We start from the raw sequence: 15,637 nt of genomic DNA, 5'->3' as shown, positions 1-15,637 counted from the left end.
TCAGGCTCAGAACATTCTTCCCAATTGAAATATATATGTGTCGCGTGACGTTAGAAGGTTAAAGCTTACGAAGTACAGAAGTTACGAAACGTTATTGGCTATCAATAATTCATGCACAGGCTCATAAGGAAATATCAAGTGATATTCTTTAAGAATAATCTTTTTAAGCAGATCTGCAATTTCCTGTGTGTGGCAAATGGCGGATGTAGAATCCATTTCCCATGATCTATTATTCTCCGCCTAATTGTGTACTTGTGGTTACTCGGTGACAAATAAATATTTTTTGTTGATTGAAAACTTAATGCGCACATCATTTTTATATTCAAATCTTCCCCGTTTCCCGCCTCAACTGTGTAGACAAGCAGCAATTTCGCTCCTTGTCTGAGTTGTATTTGTGGCGCGGCCGTTCAGCGTTTCTCAGCTTACAGGGATAAACATCAGCCGGTGAAATGTTCTTGCATGGATGTGAAATCATAGCGGCTTTCCGTGCCGTTGGGAATACGCAAAGTGTCTTGCCGAGCAATGGGACGGATAAAATTCCAGGCCTTCGCACAGACATCCTCTGCATGACAAGCGGAGGCTATGACGTCAAAGTTGGGTTACCAGGGAAACTGTCAGCTTTGTACATCGTCATTGTGTGTGAGTCGTGCCGTGATTTCAGGTAGTACCCGGATGATTCTGCAATGATCAGCGTTGATTCATTCTTCTTTGACTGACGTATCTGAGCAACTTCCATTAAAGACAGGCGTTCGTTCGTTCATTCATTCATTCATTCGTTCGTTCGTTCGTTCGTTCGTTCGTTCATTCATTCATTCATTCATTCATTCATTCATTCATTCATTCATTCATTCATTCATTCATTCATTCATTTATTCTTCACATATCTACATAATCTTCCATTCATTCATTCATTAATCGAAATATTTACATTTATTTTTAATTATCATTGTCTTTCTTTGTTAATATATTAAGTAATAATTCTTTCGAGTGCTATGTATGTATATATGTATGTATGCATGTATGCATGTATGTATGTATGTATGCATCTATCTATCTATCTATCTATCTATCTATCTATCTATCTATCTATCTATCTATCTATCTATCTATCTATCTATCTATCTATCTATCTATCTATCTATCTATCTATCTATCTATCTATCTAAGTACCCATGTATCTGTTTATGTCTCTGTGTGACGGATGTCTTCTTATACTCATTTACCATATTCGCGCTCTGTAAGTAAACACAGCAGACTCCCAGTAAATATCCTCTACGCAAGAATGAATGAGAGTTGGCTAAATTACTCCGCCCTCCCCCCCCCCTCAAAAAAAAGAAAAAACTTGAGGTAGTATGTTTTCACTGAAGAAGGTAGGTATCAACTTTATCATCTTCTGAAATAAAGGAATCTGCTCTTGTGATCTAAAGAGATAACAATAGCAGAATCAGTTACCGGGAGTGTCTCAACGACTATTATGGCGCAGCGCTTTCAATGTTGCAGTCCGGAGTACTTTCCTATTGTATAGAGTAGAACGAGCCCAGCTTTCGCGACTCATCCAAGCCATCGATACAGACATTTTGTGTGCGCCTCCTTGTCTGATTAAGAGTTCCATTTTAAAGTGTACAGCGGCATCGAATTTAGTCACTAGTATTCCACCGAGGGAAGATAGATTACCATCTCGTGTGTCTCAAGTCGCCAAAGAACAGTAAGTAAGATTCTGTTTAAATACATTTTCTGCAGAAACTAAAAGATCGCCCCCATGGGGCGGTTATTTGCAAGATAATGTCAAATATGCCGCCCTTTCTGTTTGGGGATATCTCATTGACAGATCCTGTCCATTATATCGCAGTCTCCTGGGTTTTCTCTGGTCTTTATTTATTTGTTTCGGAGCAGTCAAGTTGGAGAGAAGCTCGTATTCTTGCGATTCTCGCCAGACGAATGACTAAATCCTCAAACAGAGAAGTCATATTTCACATGCAAAACTACAGAGAACATCCTAGTTAATGTGACACTGGACGTAAAACCAGATTCATCAAATTTAGAGTCAACTGACAGTGTGTGTATTGCAAGCTCTTTACATGAAAAGTGCCTCCCTAACATTTCTGTATTGAATTAATTTTTTGATATGTCTAGCTGTTGGGGATGATTAAGAATTCTGGGGGTAGTGCAGTTCTCAGTTTATTTTGTTTTTGAACGTCTGTTTGATTTTATCGTGTTTTATGAATGTAGTCGCCGATAAAATCGGTTGTTGCTAGCCACCATGATGACTTTTGTCCTAATAACATTGTCAAATATCAGTCAGATATTAGCTAGTTGGTGACGCTTGTCTCTCTCTCTATTCATAAAATTGGAACACGTATGGCTGTGTATTGGAATTGTGAATTGAGCCCTAAGTCGTTCCAGTTTTCGTTTTACTTTACATGTACGCTGTTTCCTTGCCTTATATAGGCGCTTTCTTACCTTTGAAATCGACGGCTGCATAACTGAATTGGCATTCGTGGAAGAACAACTTGCATTTCCCTGATTTCGTCTTGTCTCCACCGGTAATTTTGATAACCCTCCGGTAAAAACACTTTCCGCTTCCAATCCGTGATCAAACACACTCTCTTCAGTAAATACGACAATAGTACATTAGTTTGAGAGACTTTATTTTACAGATATCAAAAAATGTGCGTCAAATTTCTTGAGAAAAGAAAAAAATGTGCATAAGTCGTGGACTATTCAAGGTGTGCTAAGGTAATAGTCCCTGAGAAATGAGCCGCCTCGACGCCATGTTCGTGACGTCACGTTGTGACATCGTGGAGTTGAAGGTTGTGTTGAGCTTTGCCGAAAAATACACACTGCCAGGAGCAAGATTCCGGGCTAATGGACAAACTAACATGCTACTTTGACATTTATCCCTTCCATGAAATGAAAGAATCATACATGTTTCGAATTGCGGGCAATAAAATGCTTTCCTGAACCGAAAATTACGTTTCGAACACGCTGTTCCGGACAGGACTCCATATTGTGTTACAAGGGACGTTTTGCATATATTATGTTAATGAGTACTCGAAACTTGATTCATATCGATAAAGCGATTCATGTCGTTCAAGCATTCCACAAACAATTTTCGACAGCAACCTACAGAATTTACACATTACAATAATCGTAGGGTTTCACTTTCTATGACAGTTCAGCAACACGATTTTATAAAACAAAACGTCACCAGTACATCAAATAATACCCTGATAGTTTTCTTTCAAAAAAACGGACAACTTTCCAAGTTGTAAAGCACCATAGTTTGTAGCAAAACTCTCTTTCTGTGACTGCATATTCACACATCCACACTGTGTAATGCGATGAAACTTTCATTATTTCTAGTCTATAGCATCAATGTTATGTGACACAAACTAAGCTTAATAAGCAAAATGTCTTGTTGTTGAAGTAGGACACTGCCCTTTAACACAATACAGTAGACTTGTCAAATTCAAGTGCATGACGACCGAAATGCCCGATTTCATTCTCTTTCAGTATTCATGGAATAGGCCCAAATTTATAAATTTTATGCTAAAAATACTATTATTACTATATACAACACAAACGTTGTGCTTTCACTAAGAATTTTATCGAAACAGTCTCCACAAGCAGAATGCTTATCCGTAAAAAAAGATTTCTATATTTGGTCTCTTCATTTTGGTTTAAGCGGTGTAGTGTGCACGTACAAAATAGTATTAAAAGAAAACAAGAGAAAATAAAGGAAAACGAAAGACAAGAAGTTAATGTTCGTGGGTTGCGTGCATTCAATGAATTCGCTAAGCGACTGGGGATAATAATGGCACGCCAAAATCACACAAGGATAACAGTACTCAAAACGTCCAAGCTTGCCATTGGCTGTTTATGAACTCGTGAAGCCGAATAAGGTCACATGGACGAATCAAAGTGCACGTTACATCTCCGTCCAGCAAGCTTCCCTCTACACAGACGTTGAAGCCCCGTATTGGTTATTTCGCGGGGCGGTTATCTTTTCTTCGGGCTTCTTCAGGCCCGGCTCACGCACCGGCCTTGCCATGGCAACCACGTTGATTCTCTCCAGCTTGCGAGGTTTGGGTTTCCTGCAGCAGCACGCCACGCAGATGATAAAGAGAAACACTGTTGCTATGGCGATGATGATGCTGAAGACGATGTCGAACATAGACATGTTGCTGAACGGTGCGGCAGCTGTCCGTGATCGAGGAAAACAAGAGAGGTAGAATTTTAATAGTGAAAAGACGGAGGAAATATAAATAAGCAACTTATGACTAAAAAATGGCTCCTCGATTGGCTACTAATCCGGTGATGCAGCATTGACACTGCGTTATGAATCTCATTATTTTTGACCATAGCAAACATGCATAATGTGGGTCAGGTCACTTAACTTTGTAGTTGCCTGACGGCAAATTACTTTTGATGAGAAAACAGCTAAAGGCCATCTATAAAGGGGAATTCACAAAGGATAGAGCATCAGTGATCACGAGTGGGAGGTCAGACTATAGGATATGTTAGTTCTTTAGTTCATAAAAAATTATTAATTTTAGCAGCAAATGGTGAATAATACTTGTCCATACCAGAGTTATCTTTACTTTCCAGTTGCTCGAAATCTTGTTACTAAAGCAGTAGATTGACCAATATTTGTTAAAAGGTTTTCACTTGGCATATATTTTTTTCAACGTCTGACCGCTCATTCAAAAGATCTGACAGTGCACCCCTAGATACCGTAACACCTAAGATGACCGGGAAGAACGAATACTTGTTTTATTCTTGAGTCATATGGCCTGCTTTTGTACATAGTGCACGATGAATGAATATTCTTTATTGATAGTGGCTTATCAGTTTAATTGCATACTCAAACTTTAATATGAATATATAAACTGCATGAGAATTAGGTGTATTTCTTATATGGCCTATTTATAAGTAGCAGTGCAATGCACTTATATTAATGAAAGTCTACATTATCAAAGGTTGCGTATGCTTGAAAGATTTTTTCTATTTCTCTTTCTTTCTTTCCTTCTTTGTAGTCGTTTATTTATTTATTTATTTATTTATTTATTTATTTACTTATTTGTAGTACCCTTACAAATCATATAAGTGAATGATTTAGATATAACCTGGTAAAACCGATTCCTATCCCCTTGGGTAAACAAAATCAAATATACACACTGTCAGATAACTCAGTGCAAGTTGCGCGGCGGCAATGGGTGGGCGCCCGCTAGTGGCAGACATTCTTATGAAGGGGAAAATCGTATTCCAGTTTGAAGTGATAAAAATTACAATATAGTTTTTATCTAAAAAATGTTGAAGCAAACAAGTCCAAGTTTAAAAAGGGCCGACTACGCCGAAGAATGCAATTTACATAAAATCAAGGCTGTGTTATGTCACGCTTTGCTTGTGCAGATGAACTTACAGATACAAAGCCTGATCAGTGGCAAGTTCACCAGCGATAACTCAACACTGCCGAATAATTTGTCATGGAATAGATCTTGATACATTCTGAACACACCTAACATTGTCAGTAACATTCGAAATACCTCTGAAAGGAAAAATACCTAACTTTGAAAACTCATTCATTATTTTTGCAGATGAACTCAGAACACAACTATGTTTTTCTTCTTAAGTATGTCGAATGCAATGCATCAGTCTTGAAAAATACGAGCATGGTGAACATTACGCCAGTGTTATTGCCGACCATTGAAATTAATTCTAGTCCGTACTAAAATTCATTTCTCAACAATTACATCAGGCTTTTCACATGTACAGGTTGTTTTGACAGGTTGAATATCGGGTATTTCGACATGACTTGGGATGGGCTGGTAGAAATTGACAAGGGAAGTATATGCATCTCAGATTTGTAAGACGTAGATTATTATTCGAACTTTCAGAACGGGATCTTTATTATAAGTCATCCCTTTCCAAATAAAAAATAAAAATCAGAGTTTATCGCGCAACATGTGGTGCTAGAGTAACAAATAACCCAATATTTCCTAACACTGGAGATTCAAATCGGCAGCTATGGCCATGTTAACTCTATGGGGAAATTCAATTTTCGACCCTTCAAGTGATAACCCCCCCCCTCAAAAAAAACTATTATAAAGGTTGAAAAGTCAGATATCTGTGCCCGAGGCACAGCTAATGGAGTGTTTAAGGCGTCCGCATAGCCATCTTACCTGGAGCATCAAGTGCCGCTTGCTGTGGACACAATTCTTCGGACTCGTCATGTCCAGAGGCACAATCTTCCGTGCCATCACATACCTTTGCATCATCGAGCGAGTAACCATCACAATAGAAATCACAACCATTCTCTTTCGAACAAAAGGAAAACAAACAAAGTAAATTTATGTGATTTGAACGCAGTTACGTTACTATCAATTACTCATTTTCCATTTGAAGGCTTATCGACAGCCCAGGAGTTGTTGATAAGCCTCATATGTAACGAATATGTTACATTTCTGTTCTTTCTGTACTTGAGAAAATATCAAAATATCATTTCAAATTTTCAAATTCATCAACATATAACTATGTTCTCAAAATATGCTCATAAAAGAAACAAGCTTTAGTGGTAAGACATTCGAAATTGCACAGATGGGGAAGAGCCATAGAGACTAAAGTGCGGTTCGGCTGCCCTCAACGGTGTCTACTATCAGAAAGAAGAATGTTATATGTGAGCACCAGAGTCTAATTCTAAACTCACATTGCGGCGACTGACATGGTATAGTTTATTGTCATTAAACACGTTTTAGCTGTATTGGTGTATTTGTTCCACGTCCAACATCATACATGTCACAACGCCTAGTGTTCAAAGTATCCACACAGCATAAACTTGCAATGCCCATTTACTTCATTTGTGAATAAAGTTATTCGATGCCAGTGTACACACGACTCCCTTTCTTCTCGTCACTTGGCCGTTCAAGTGTTGAAAATATACTGACAATAAGCTGTGTTAGAGGCACTCCAAATATAACATTCGATAATGTTGTTTTGATTATTTATGTAGTATGAAACAAACGCATTTTTCTTAATCCTCGCCTAAAGTATATCAAGTATATAAGACAGTATCCATACCAATAATATGCATTGTCTACACCACGCAATGCTATTATTTACAAATAAATTTAATTCAGTCGTCAACATTATTATTAGACATTGTAAATACAAACTATTTCATACCTTCCGTTACGACACAACCCTGTTAATTACGCAAGACGTAACATGGCGGTCCTACCTTTGGTATACTTATAATTTTCGTCACTTCCGTTGGGACAGTTTTCGTTCCTGTCGCATAGCAATACTTTATCGATACAGACTGGAAAGTCAGCGGTATCCCACGTATCCAGGCATCCGAAACAATCAGCTGAAAATATTTTAGAACACAAACATTCGGTTGTTTTAGAATGTCTTTGTAACTTTAATTGTCTTAATGTACAGAGTCAAAAATAATTTAGCTCCTGAATATGTGAATGTTTTTAGAAGTGTCCAGAACGTCCACAGTCGTAGTACTAGATCTGCAGACAGAAATGAATTATACATTCTAAGACACAGAACTCAAATTTTTAAGAGAAGTTTTACGTATGGTGTCAAAATACGGAATAGTTTACCAGCAGATGTCAAATTTTGATCTTCTCTTCATTCTTTTAAAATAAAATGTAAGTCTCATCTTTTGGGCAAAATCTAATTCTAAATCCATTTTTGGCCGTTTTTATATTTTGTCGTCTGTTTCTTGCTGTCTTAATGTTTGCTTGTCTCTGTTCTGTGTTTTATATTTTTAATGTACATATTGTATATTTCTTGCATCTCAACACTGTGTGAGAAGAGCCTCTGACTCAACAGTCAATCAAGTTTAAATAAAGTCTATAATAATAATAATAATAATAATAATAATAATAATAATTTCGTTCCGATAAAATTTACTGGTACCACGAGGAAAATTTTTGTGGCACAAATATATGTGTCTCGTTGAAGTTATACGACTTTGCCCCCTTAGACTTTGAGGGTTTTGTCTATAGGCTGTGGAGATTGTTTTTATCAATTGCTAATAACGGCCAGAATGCATTGTCAGCCTCAGTCCAACGATCTCTTCACTTACCGGAAAGTTTGTCCTTGAACGAGGTAAACTGCACCGTCAGTACGATGGGCCCCGCCATGTTAGGTTCTGATTCAATCTGCAGACGAACCGAATTACCAACGCTGTAAAATGGTTTCAGTTCCAGTTCACCTTCTTCCTCGCCATAATTGCAAATGGTGATTCGGGGAGCCAACTCAACAACAGACATTCTCTGATCAGAATCGTCGACATTTGGGTCGGATAGAGCTAAATAGACCCTTGAGCATCGCCTGGTATCGTCTCTTTCCAACGCCATGGTACTTGTTTTTATTTGAATAACTATTCTCTCGCCCTCCGCGACGGTGAAAGTCACTGAGCACTTGATGCTGCTTGAAGCTTCCGTAGGCAGGTTAAAATATATCATTCCGGCCTTGTTTCTTGTGATTATTTGTACAATGCCACCTGAACAGTTGCCAACAGTAACTGAAACAATGAAAAAAGAAATAAAATTGACAACAGACATAGTGAAATCACGACAATGGAGATCAATGACGGGAAAGTACGCCGCCAACGTCCTCAAATCGGAAGATACCATAAACATGATAAACCATCGACTAAGTGCAAAGTGCTGAAAATGTCAACTTGTTCATTAAAAAACAAACTAGGCCTTACCAAAAGAACAAATTCGAAAACAAAATGAAAAATAACCTGTCAAACTTTTACAAATTCAAATGACTTTGGTTAGGATTTTTGCAGGAGGAAAGATCGTAGTCTCGTCTGCACATTTGGTCGTTTGACGTCACAGCTGTAGATATTATGAGAAAACTTCCGAAAATGATCAAAGCGCGTCACTGAACATTCTTGATTGGAGATTTTATGGGCACCAGAACTCTGGAGACTGGTGAACTTGTTTGTGAAAAATACAAAGGTTGCAAAGCAAGCAAATTACTCGGGGTTTTTTTGCCATTGAAATCATTTTATGCAGTTTTAATCTTGCAGCGGTATATATTATCGTTGAAGTAGGAACAACAAAATAAAATTTCAAGTTCAACCATAGTACCTAGAGAAATTTTCTCTATGGTCTATAGTTCATCGGCGACAGACTACTTTACAAGCAAAGCATTCATTGCGTAATTTTTATGATTATGTAACAGGATTAGTTTATTTAACCGACTGTTTGCTTTAAAATTGAACAATAGGGGAACGAGAAAGCCGGGGGGCTAAAATAATACGTCCAGCATATTTTTGAAAGATAACAAGATTGATGAGGTAGTTTTGTTTATTCCGTATATTTATTGTTTATTTTCATTTTGAAGAACAAGAATCTCTGCATTGATTTTAGGACATTGAATGCCAAGTCTTTATCATGACATAGGAACCAATATGCAATACGAAATATTGTTTAAAGCCGTTGCATGCACTATGTAACAAATAGTAACACGGTCAGTTTTCAAGCACAAAGAAAATTTGAAATTTGATGAAGTACAAGCCTTTTATTGTTGGGAGATTTCGACCAGGGTATCAATGTTGGTGACATAAAGCGCGGAGTGCGAGAAGGGGTTATTTAATTTTCAATGGCATATCTCTTCGGTTTGAGATCACTGGATGTGCAACGAATGAATTAGATATCTTTATTTGGTTGGACGTGATTAATGATCTCGTTGTTACCGATGTCAGTGGGCATGTTGGTGAATACAAAGCAATGTGAATGAAACGTGGCTCCTGTTATAGACGACATCGCTCATGCGGGAATCTACCTCGAGGTAAGAAGGGTCTTGATAAGCAAAGGCTTTGCTTACGCTTCATAAATTTAATTCAATTCGCATAGGTTTATTTCTTTATCGTTACATAATGGCAGTGCAAACGGTTGATCGGCTGACAAGTATGTCAAAATTCACACCCTTTTAATCTCTGCATGCAGAATAACTCAACATAATCTTAGACATCGAATCCGATGGGAAAATTACTGATTAGAGAGTTTTGTCCGACAAAGTCGTCCATTTTACGTTCGTCGGAAAATAATAAAGTTCGGTCATAATATTTGCAAAATTAATTTTCATCAAACACCATAAAATCGTATCACGTTTGCATTATGCCAGTATTTTTTTGCATGTAGACAAAGCACTTTGTATATTGACTGAATCGCTACTTAAGATTAACACTCATAGAGACATGTCAAAGCGGTGTCCATTGGCTTCAAGGACCAGAGGGACACTTAACCTTTCCCTGGCCTTCAGGTCTTACTGGTGGGTGGATGCTTAGGTAGTAAATGGCCGGGGGATGATCGTCTTTATACCATCCATGCTTGAAAGTAATGTCAAGGAGTTAAACAAAGTGAGAAATGTCCTGCTGTCAGATTATAAACAGACACAGATTTCGTACATTGAGCTTAGTCTTGAAATATGAAAATGAATTTTACTTGGGAATCTGTACATAAATGTAGTTGGGGGTCAACGAAATTATATCACCAAAATAAATACCGTAAAATACGACTAAATAATAACCGTCCTGATCAGCTGATCCATGCAACGTGGTTGCATTAACATGTCAAGCAAAGTAGAACAACCGATTCTTCTAATGTCCTTAAATTAGATCACTGCGGTGGCAACATGGGCATAACTTGAATTTTAACCGGTACTGCTGTTTGCCGTACGACGCCCCAGTGCTTTGCAAAAACAGGCTATGTGATCATCATCGGTACTCTAGCATTTGTTTGTTGCACGCTATTTTGATTTCTTGCTCTGCTACATTGTTAATGCTTTTTCGAGATTGGTCGAATGTTTATTGATTGGCTATTCGAATGTGCGAAGGGTTCAAGTCTTAATTTCACGGTCACTTCATGGTCACGAGCTGCCGAATTGCTGAAATGGGCGTCTTTTATAGAAGCTACAATGCTCCGGATGGTTCAGATTATTGGTTGATAACTTTCTTCGTAAACCTTCCTCCCAATCTATAAATTTCTACTTATTTAGTCTTCTGGGGAGTTAACTTATTTATTGTTTATAATGGAAGTTAGGCTTGGTAACACTTCTTTGGGCCGATCTCCTACCGGGTCATCGGAACATTTGGAGATGATAATAACTTTAAGGTAGTTCGCGCCTCGAAAGTGAAAAACTTAAACTTTTGCTCAAACTTTCCTCAAGAAATCTTTCAACCATTTTCTTTCAAATCACGAATAAAAATTGAGGGTTACCGTGCAAATTTTATTACTAGAGAAACAAATAACTAAGATTTACTGATATTTGAAATTCAAAATGGTCTCCATCCCTATGTTAACTCTATGGAGAAAAATGAAATTATCGAATTTCGAAAAACTAAGCCGGTGAAAATTTTCTCACATCAAGACCTTTACAAAGAACCCCAACAAGTGATATATCAGAAAGAATTGTAAAAGTTTGAGAGTCCGAATATCTGTCCCCGGGGCGCATTCTACCTTAAAATAACTTCAAAAACATTACGACAAATAGTAATTTACTTCCAGATAAATATAGAATTTTGGCTCACGCCGTTATTCAAATCTATTTCAGCTTCAAATTGTGATATCATGATTTCGTTTTTAAAGTCAGGCAGTTTTTCAGTCACAAACAGGCGTTGCTTCATATACTATTTCTGATTTTCTGACGAGCGGGCACGCCCTTGCCAGCTGGGTTGTTAAAGCACCTTTCCATGCTGGAATCCTTCATCTTTAGCTTGGGGGTTTAAGAAAATATGGCCTTCACAGCCAAAAAGATGGCTATAGAGGGAGGTAGTGCTACGCGATGGACTCAACATAACTCGATCCTAATCAACGTAAAAATTTAATATAAGAAATACTATTGTTCAAGGAGCTTCCAAGAGCTTGCTGGCAATACGGCTTTTCCTCCCTACACGTCCAGACCGACTCAGAGCCAGCATCGGCAGAGCAAGCCGTTGCACAAGGTATATCCGACTGTCTTCGGGGAGGACTGTATTAGATATAATCCTATATAGAGGCAATAGAGTATCGAATGACTTGGAGAAACTAAAGACAGGGACCTCCTTGTCTGTGAAGAAACTGAAGGCAAGCACCTAACGTCCATGGTATCACTTTGATCTCATCGAAGCTGAAGAACGAGAACAACTTGAAGTTGGCGAGAATACACGATGGTTGTCATTCGAACAACCTTGTTTCCAACAAGAGTTTATTAATTATCTTTTACCAACTTATGGCACTCTATGAAATTATTATTCAGTTTTGACAATTTAGTTACTACACCAGACAATATCAACAGATTTGTCGTCAGTACATCCTGCGGTCGTTAGATGACACAGGCACTCGTACGCCGGCGGCGTTTTTTCCCTCCAAGGTATACGCCAACGCACCATAAAGCACCTGAGATGGATGATGGCTGACGGATACACTATCATCCAATAGCGAAGAAGAAGAATAAACTGTGAGTGACTACAACGCTACACAACGCATTGCACCTCTACGTCCAAATAGAAGATTTCAATCGTCAATGTAGAAAACACAAAATATTTTGTTGCCGTTCCGGTTGTTGCATGCGCTCGTAGTTTGATTTGATGTTTCGGGTTTCACCTTTTTGTCTGGTGCGTTTCATTCCGTAGGAAATAGTTTGGTTAGTTTGATTTCAGGACAAGTGATTCAAAAGGAAAATGCGATGTAGTTTATGATGCATATGATGTACGGGACAGTGATGCGAATTCAGTGGAGGTAAGACAAAACAGCACGATGGAGATACCTGAACGCATGCGTCGCGGCGGGAGTGCGACTGATACGGAGAAGAGCGGGCTGTCCTTGCCTTCTACCTTCTCTGAATATAACCATCCCCATGTGGGTAATATATCTGTGGCAATAACATTAAATGTATGCTGATCGCCACAAATAACACGTTTATGATGCGAGACACAAATTCAAATCAATTGACCGTGATACTAAAATGTTGTGTGCAATTGTGAGCGCCGTCTAAAAAAAGAATCGCATGGTCTATTGCATCCATAATATTCCGTTCCACCTAATATATTATTACGTTTAATAGTAATCAAAAACTGTCCATATGTCGCAGTTAAATAATGCTAGATGTGCTTTGTATATTGTCGTCTTTCTATTCTAAAATTATGACAAGCCATATTGGATTTTTTAAACCCCAATTCTTCTAAAAATATAATTCCGAGCATTAAGCAAATGTTTCTTTTTGTAGTACGATAGTTCCCTAACTGTTTCGTTTGATATGCGAGTTAGGAACATTTGTGTCTGTGTAACCGACTCAAGAATCACGCAGTTCCAAAATAACTGCCGATGATCTTCCCGAAGAATACGTATTTCGTAAAAGCCATGTTCTTTTTTTAACAATTGAATGGCGCATCAGTCTTTTCCATGTATATGACATGTTCCCGAATTAGCATATCCAGCAATATGTTGTTCAGTAATGGCGGGCTCGATAACAGGATGACAATTAATAACACTTTCATGTCAGTTGAATATTACCTCGACGATAACGTGACGTCAAACATACAAGGGATGTCCATCGTCAGTTTTATTAAAAAGAGGGAAAAATAATACGTCAAGACATGCAAACTTACATGTTGCTCTAATATGCTATAGGCGTCTTTGCATCCCATTGTTAAACGAGGTCAGCCTGAGCTACAGCCTGTCAGATTCGTGTCTTTTTTGTCGTTTGAAATGTACGATCGGTTAAATCGGATTTATTTTACGTCATAATACGGGGACGAAAAGAAATCTGTTTAAATTTATTTCTATGCGGGTCATTAAATCGTCGTTTTTTGAAAATATATTTTGAGCAAAAATACTAAGAAACACGATTGGAACTATTTTGAGATAATTGAATCTTCATATTTTTCAAATTTCTCAAAAATCTTAGGTGCCCTATAGCTGAATGTGTCATTATTGCAAATTACTCATAAAGCAAGTGTGTAACGTAAAAAGAAAAGCAGATTAGCTTACATTTGCAAATTTTAAAGACATTACTTCACCATCCAATTATCCCAAATTAGTTCCAATCCTGTTAAGAGCTGAGTTTCATTCTCAAATGAATCTGAACGCTGTCGGTTAGTATGACAATCTGGCGAAAGGGTCGAATTTTCGCCTTCCATAACTTGAGCGGGCAGTTTCTTTCATTTGTCTACATGGGGTACAATATGACTCGACATTCCGTTTCGCTTTGACCTTGAGGAAAGCAACGGGTCATTGCTGAGCTTTCTGAAAATTCTGAACTGGCGAGCGTCATCGATTAATTCAAAATTGATGGCAAGGTAATCCACAATCGACCGCGTGACGAATTTGTTCTGACATTTTCTAGATAGAACAAGTCGCACACAATCATTTGCAACGCATGAGGAAGCAAAAATCGGTGATTTCGGTAATATTTACGCGATGGTCCACAAAAATTACTAAAAAGCTATTTTCACTGATTGTCAACAGTAGCCCTATCGGAACATCATCCGTGCACTCATTTCGCATGTACTGCACTTATCGCCTTTCAACGCAATAGCGTACTCCCAGTTCTACTGTCTTCCTGCAGTTTCAACACATTAAAAGATGGTTTCAGAGGTAACAGGTGCAAATGCATGTTCAAATGCGGTGTTTTACTGCGATTACTCACATCTAGTGACCCTTCTCCAGTTGTGTCTACCCTGGAGACGGTTTCTATAAATAGATGGTAGAGAATATGGAGGCCTCTGATGCTGACATCTGGTCTCAGTGATGTGAACGTTTCAAAATTAATTTTTGTCTGTCCTCACAGTGCAGAATCGGAAGATCAATCAAGGTTCCCAAACCGTTAAATGAAGAAGAATTGTTATTTGCTGCCTGTGTATTTATGTATGCTGTGTTGCTCGTTGTATGAGATGAACGTTCAGCGTTCTATACGGTAGAAACCTGTGAGTGACCCTACAGCAGTTTGAAAGTAAATGTTAGCGCCATTGTTTAACAGCAAAGAATAAAATGTCGATATGGCAGTTGTAAGTGCGAAGGTAATCGCGACCTTCGTGGGAAATATGACAAAGCCCACCTACCGTATTCGTACTGAGCGTACGAAATCATGAAATTGCCGAGCGTGACGACGACCAGGAGCCTATAAATCAGATTCATCGTGGACCTTTTTCAGAGCTTATCTACCGACCGTATGGGTGGACCAGAATAGTCTGTGTGTTCTGAACCAACAAGTGGTTACGTCATCTGTCAGTTTATCCTGATGGACATCATCACGGCAGCTTGGCGGGGTCAGTTGATTTGTGACATCGAGAGTGGATTCAACATGTGTCGCACGCCGTCTACCTGAATCAAATTTAAATATATTCATGAGGATTGGCGTGACTGATTGCCTCGAACGCGCGGCAGACACATAAAAGTGACGGACGTGACCAAACGTCGCAAACTCCCTACGTGGAAGTGATAATGCAAGCTTCTTGTCCTATCCATCGGCAGACGAAACGTAATTGATGAGATATGGAAGTCACATGACAACATGTATACTGGAATTCAATAATACCCTTTCAAATCAAATAAAGCGAAATTAGAAATGCGTTCAAAAAGATCAACATAATCCTATCATGTTTCAAAAGTGATGTTTTCTTTAAAAA

General features: G+C 38.3%; 1 protein-coding gene across 1 annotated transcript; it reads right to left on the bottom strand.

Moving 5' to 3' along the window:
* Window positions 1-2,631: 2,631 nt before the first annotated feature.
* On the bottom strand, window positions 2,632-15,407 carry LOC139115980 (uncharacterized). Its single transcript, XM_070678459.1, has 5 exons — window positions 15,071-15,407; window positions 8,099-8,539; window positions 7,238-7,366; window positions 6,183-6,317; window positions 2,632-4,200 (listed from the first exon to the last, which is right to left on the bottom strand). The coding sequence occupies exons 1-5, from the start codon at window positions 15,144-15,146 to the stop codon at window positions 3,956-3,958; spliced, it is 1,026 nt and encodes a 341-aa protein (XP_070534560.1). The 5' UTR covers window positions 15,147-15,407; the 3' UTR covers window positions 2,632-3,955.
* Window positions 15,408-15,637: the final 230 nt, after the last annotated feature.

The sequence above is a fragment of the Ptychodera flava genome, chromosome 17 (genome assembly GCF_041260155.1).
Source record: "Ptychodera flava strain L36383 chromosome 17, AS_Pfla_20210202, whole genome shotgun sequence".
NCBI lineage: Eukaryota > Metazoa > Hemichordata > Enteropneusta > Ptychoderidae > Ptychodera > Ptychodera flava.
Note: the sequence above shows the minus strand (reverse complement) of the source record. Positions and strands in the feature narration are given on the sequence as shown.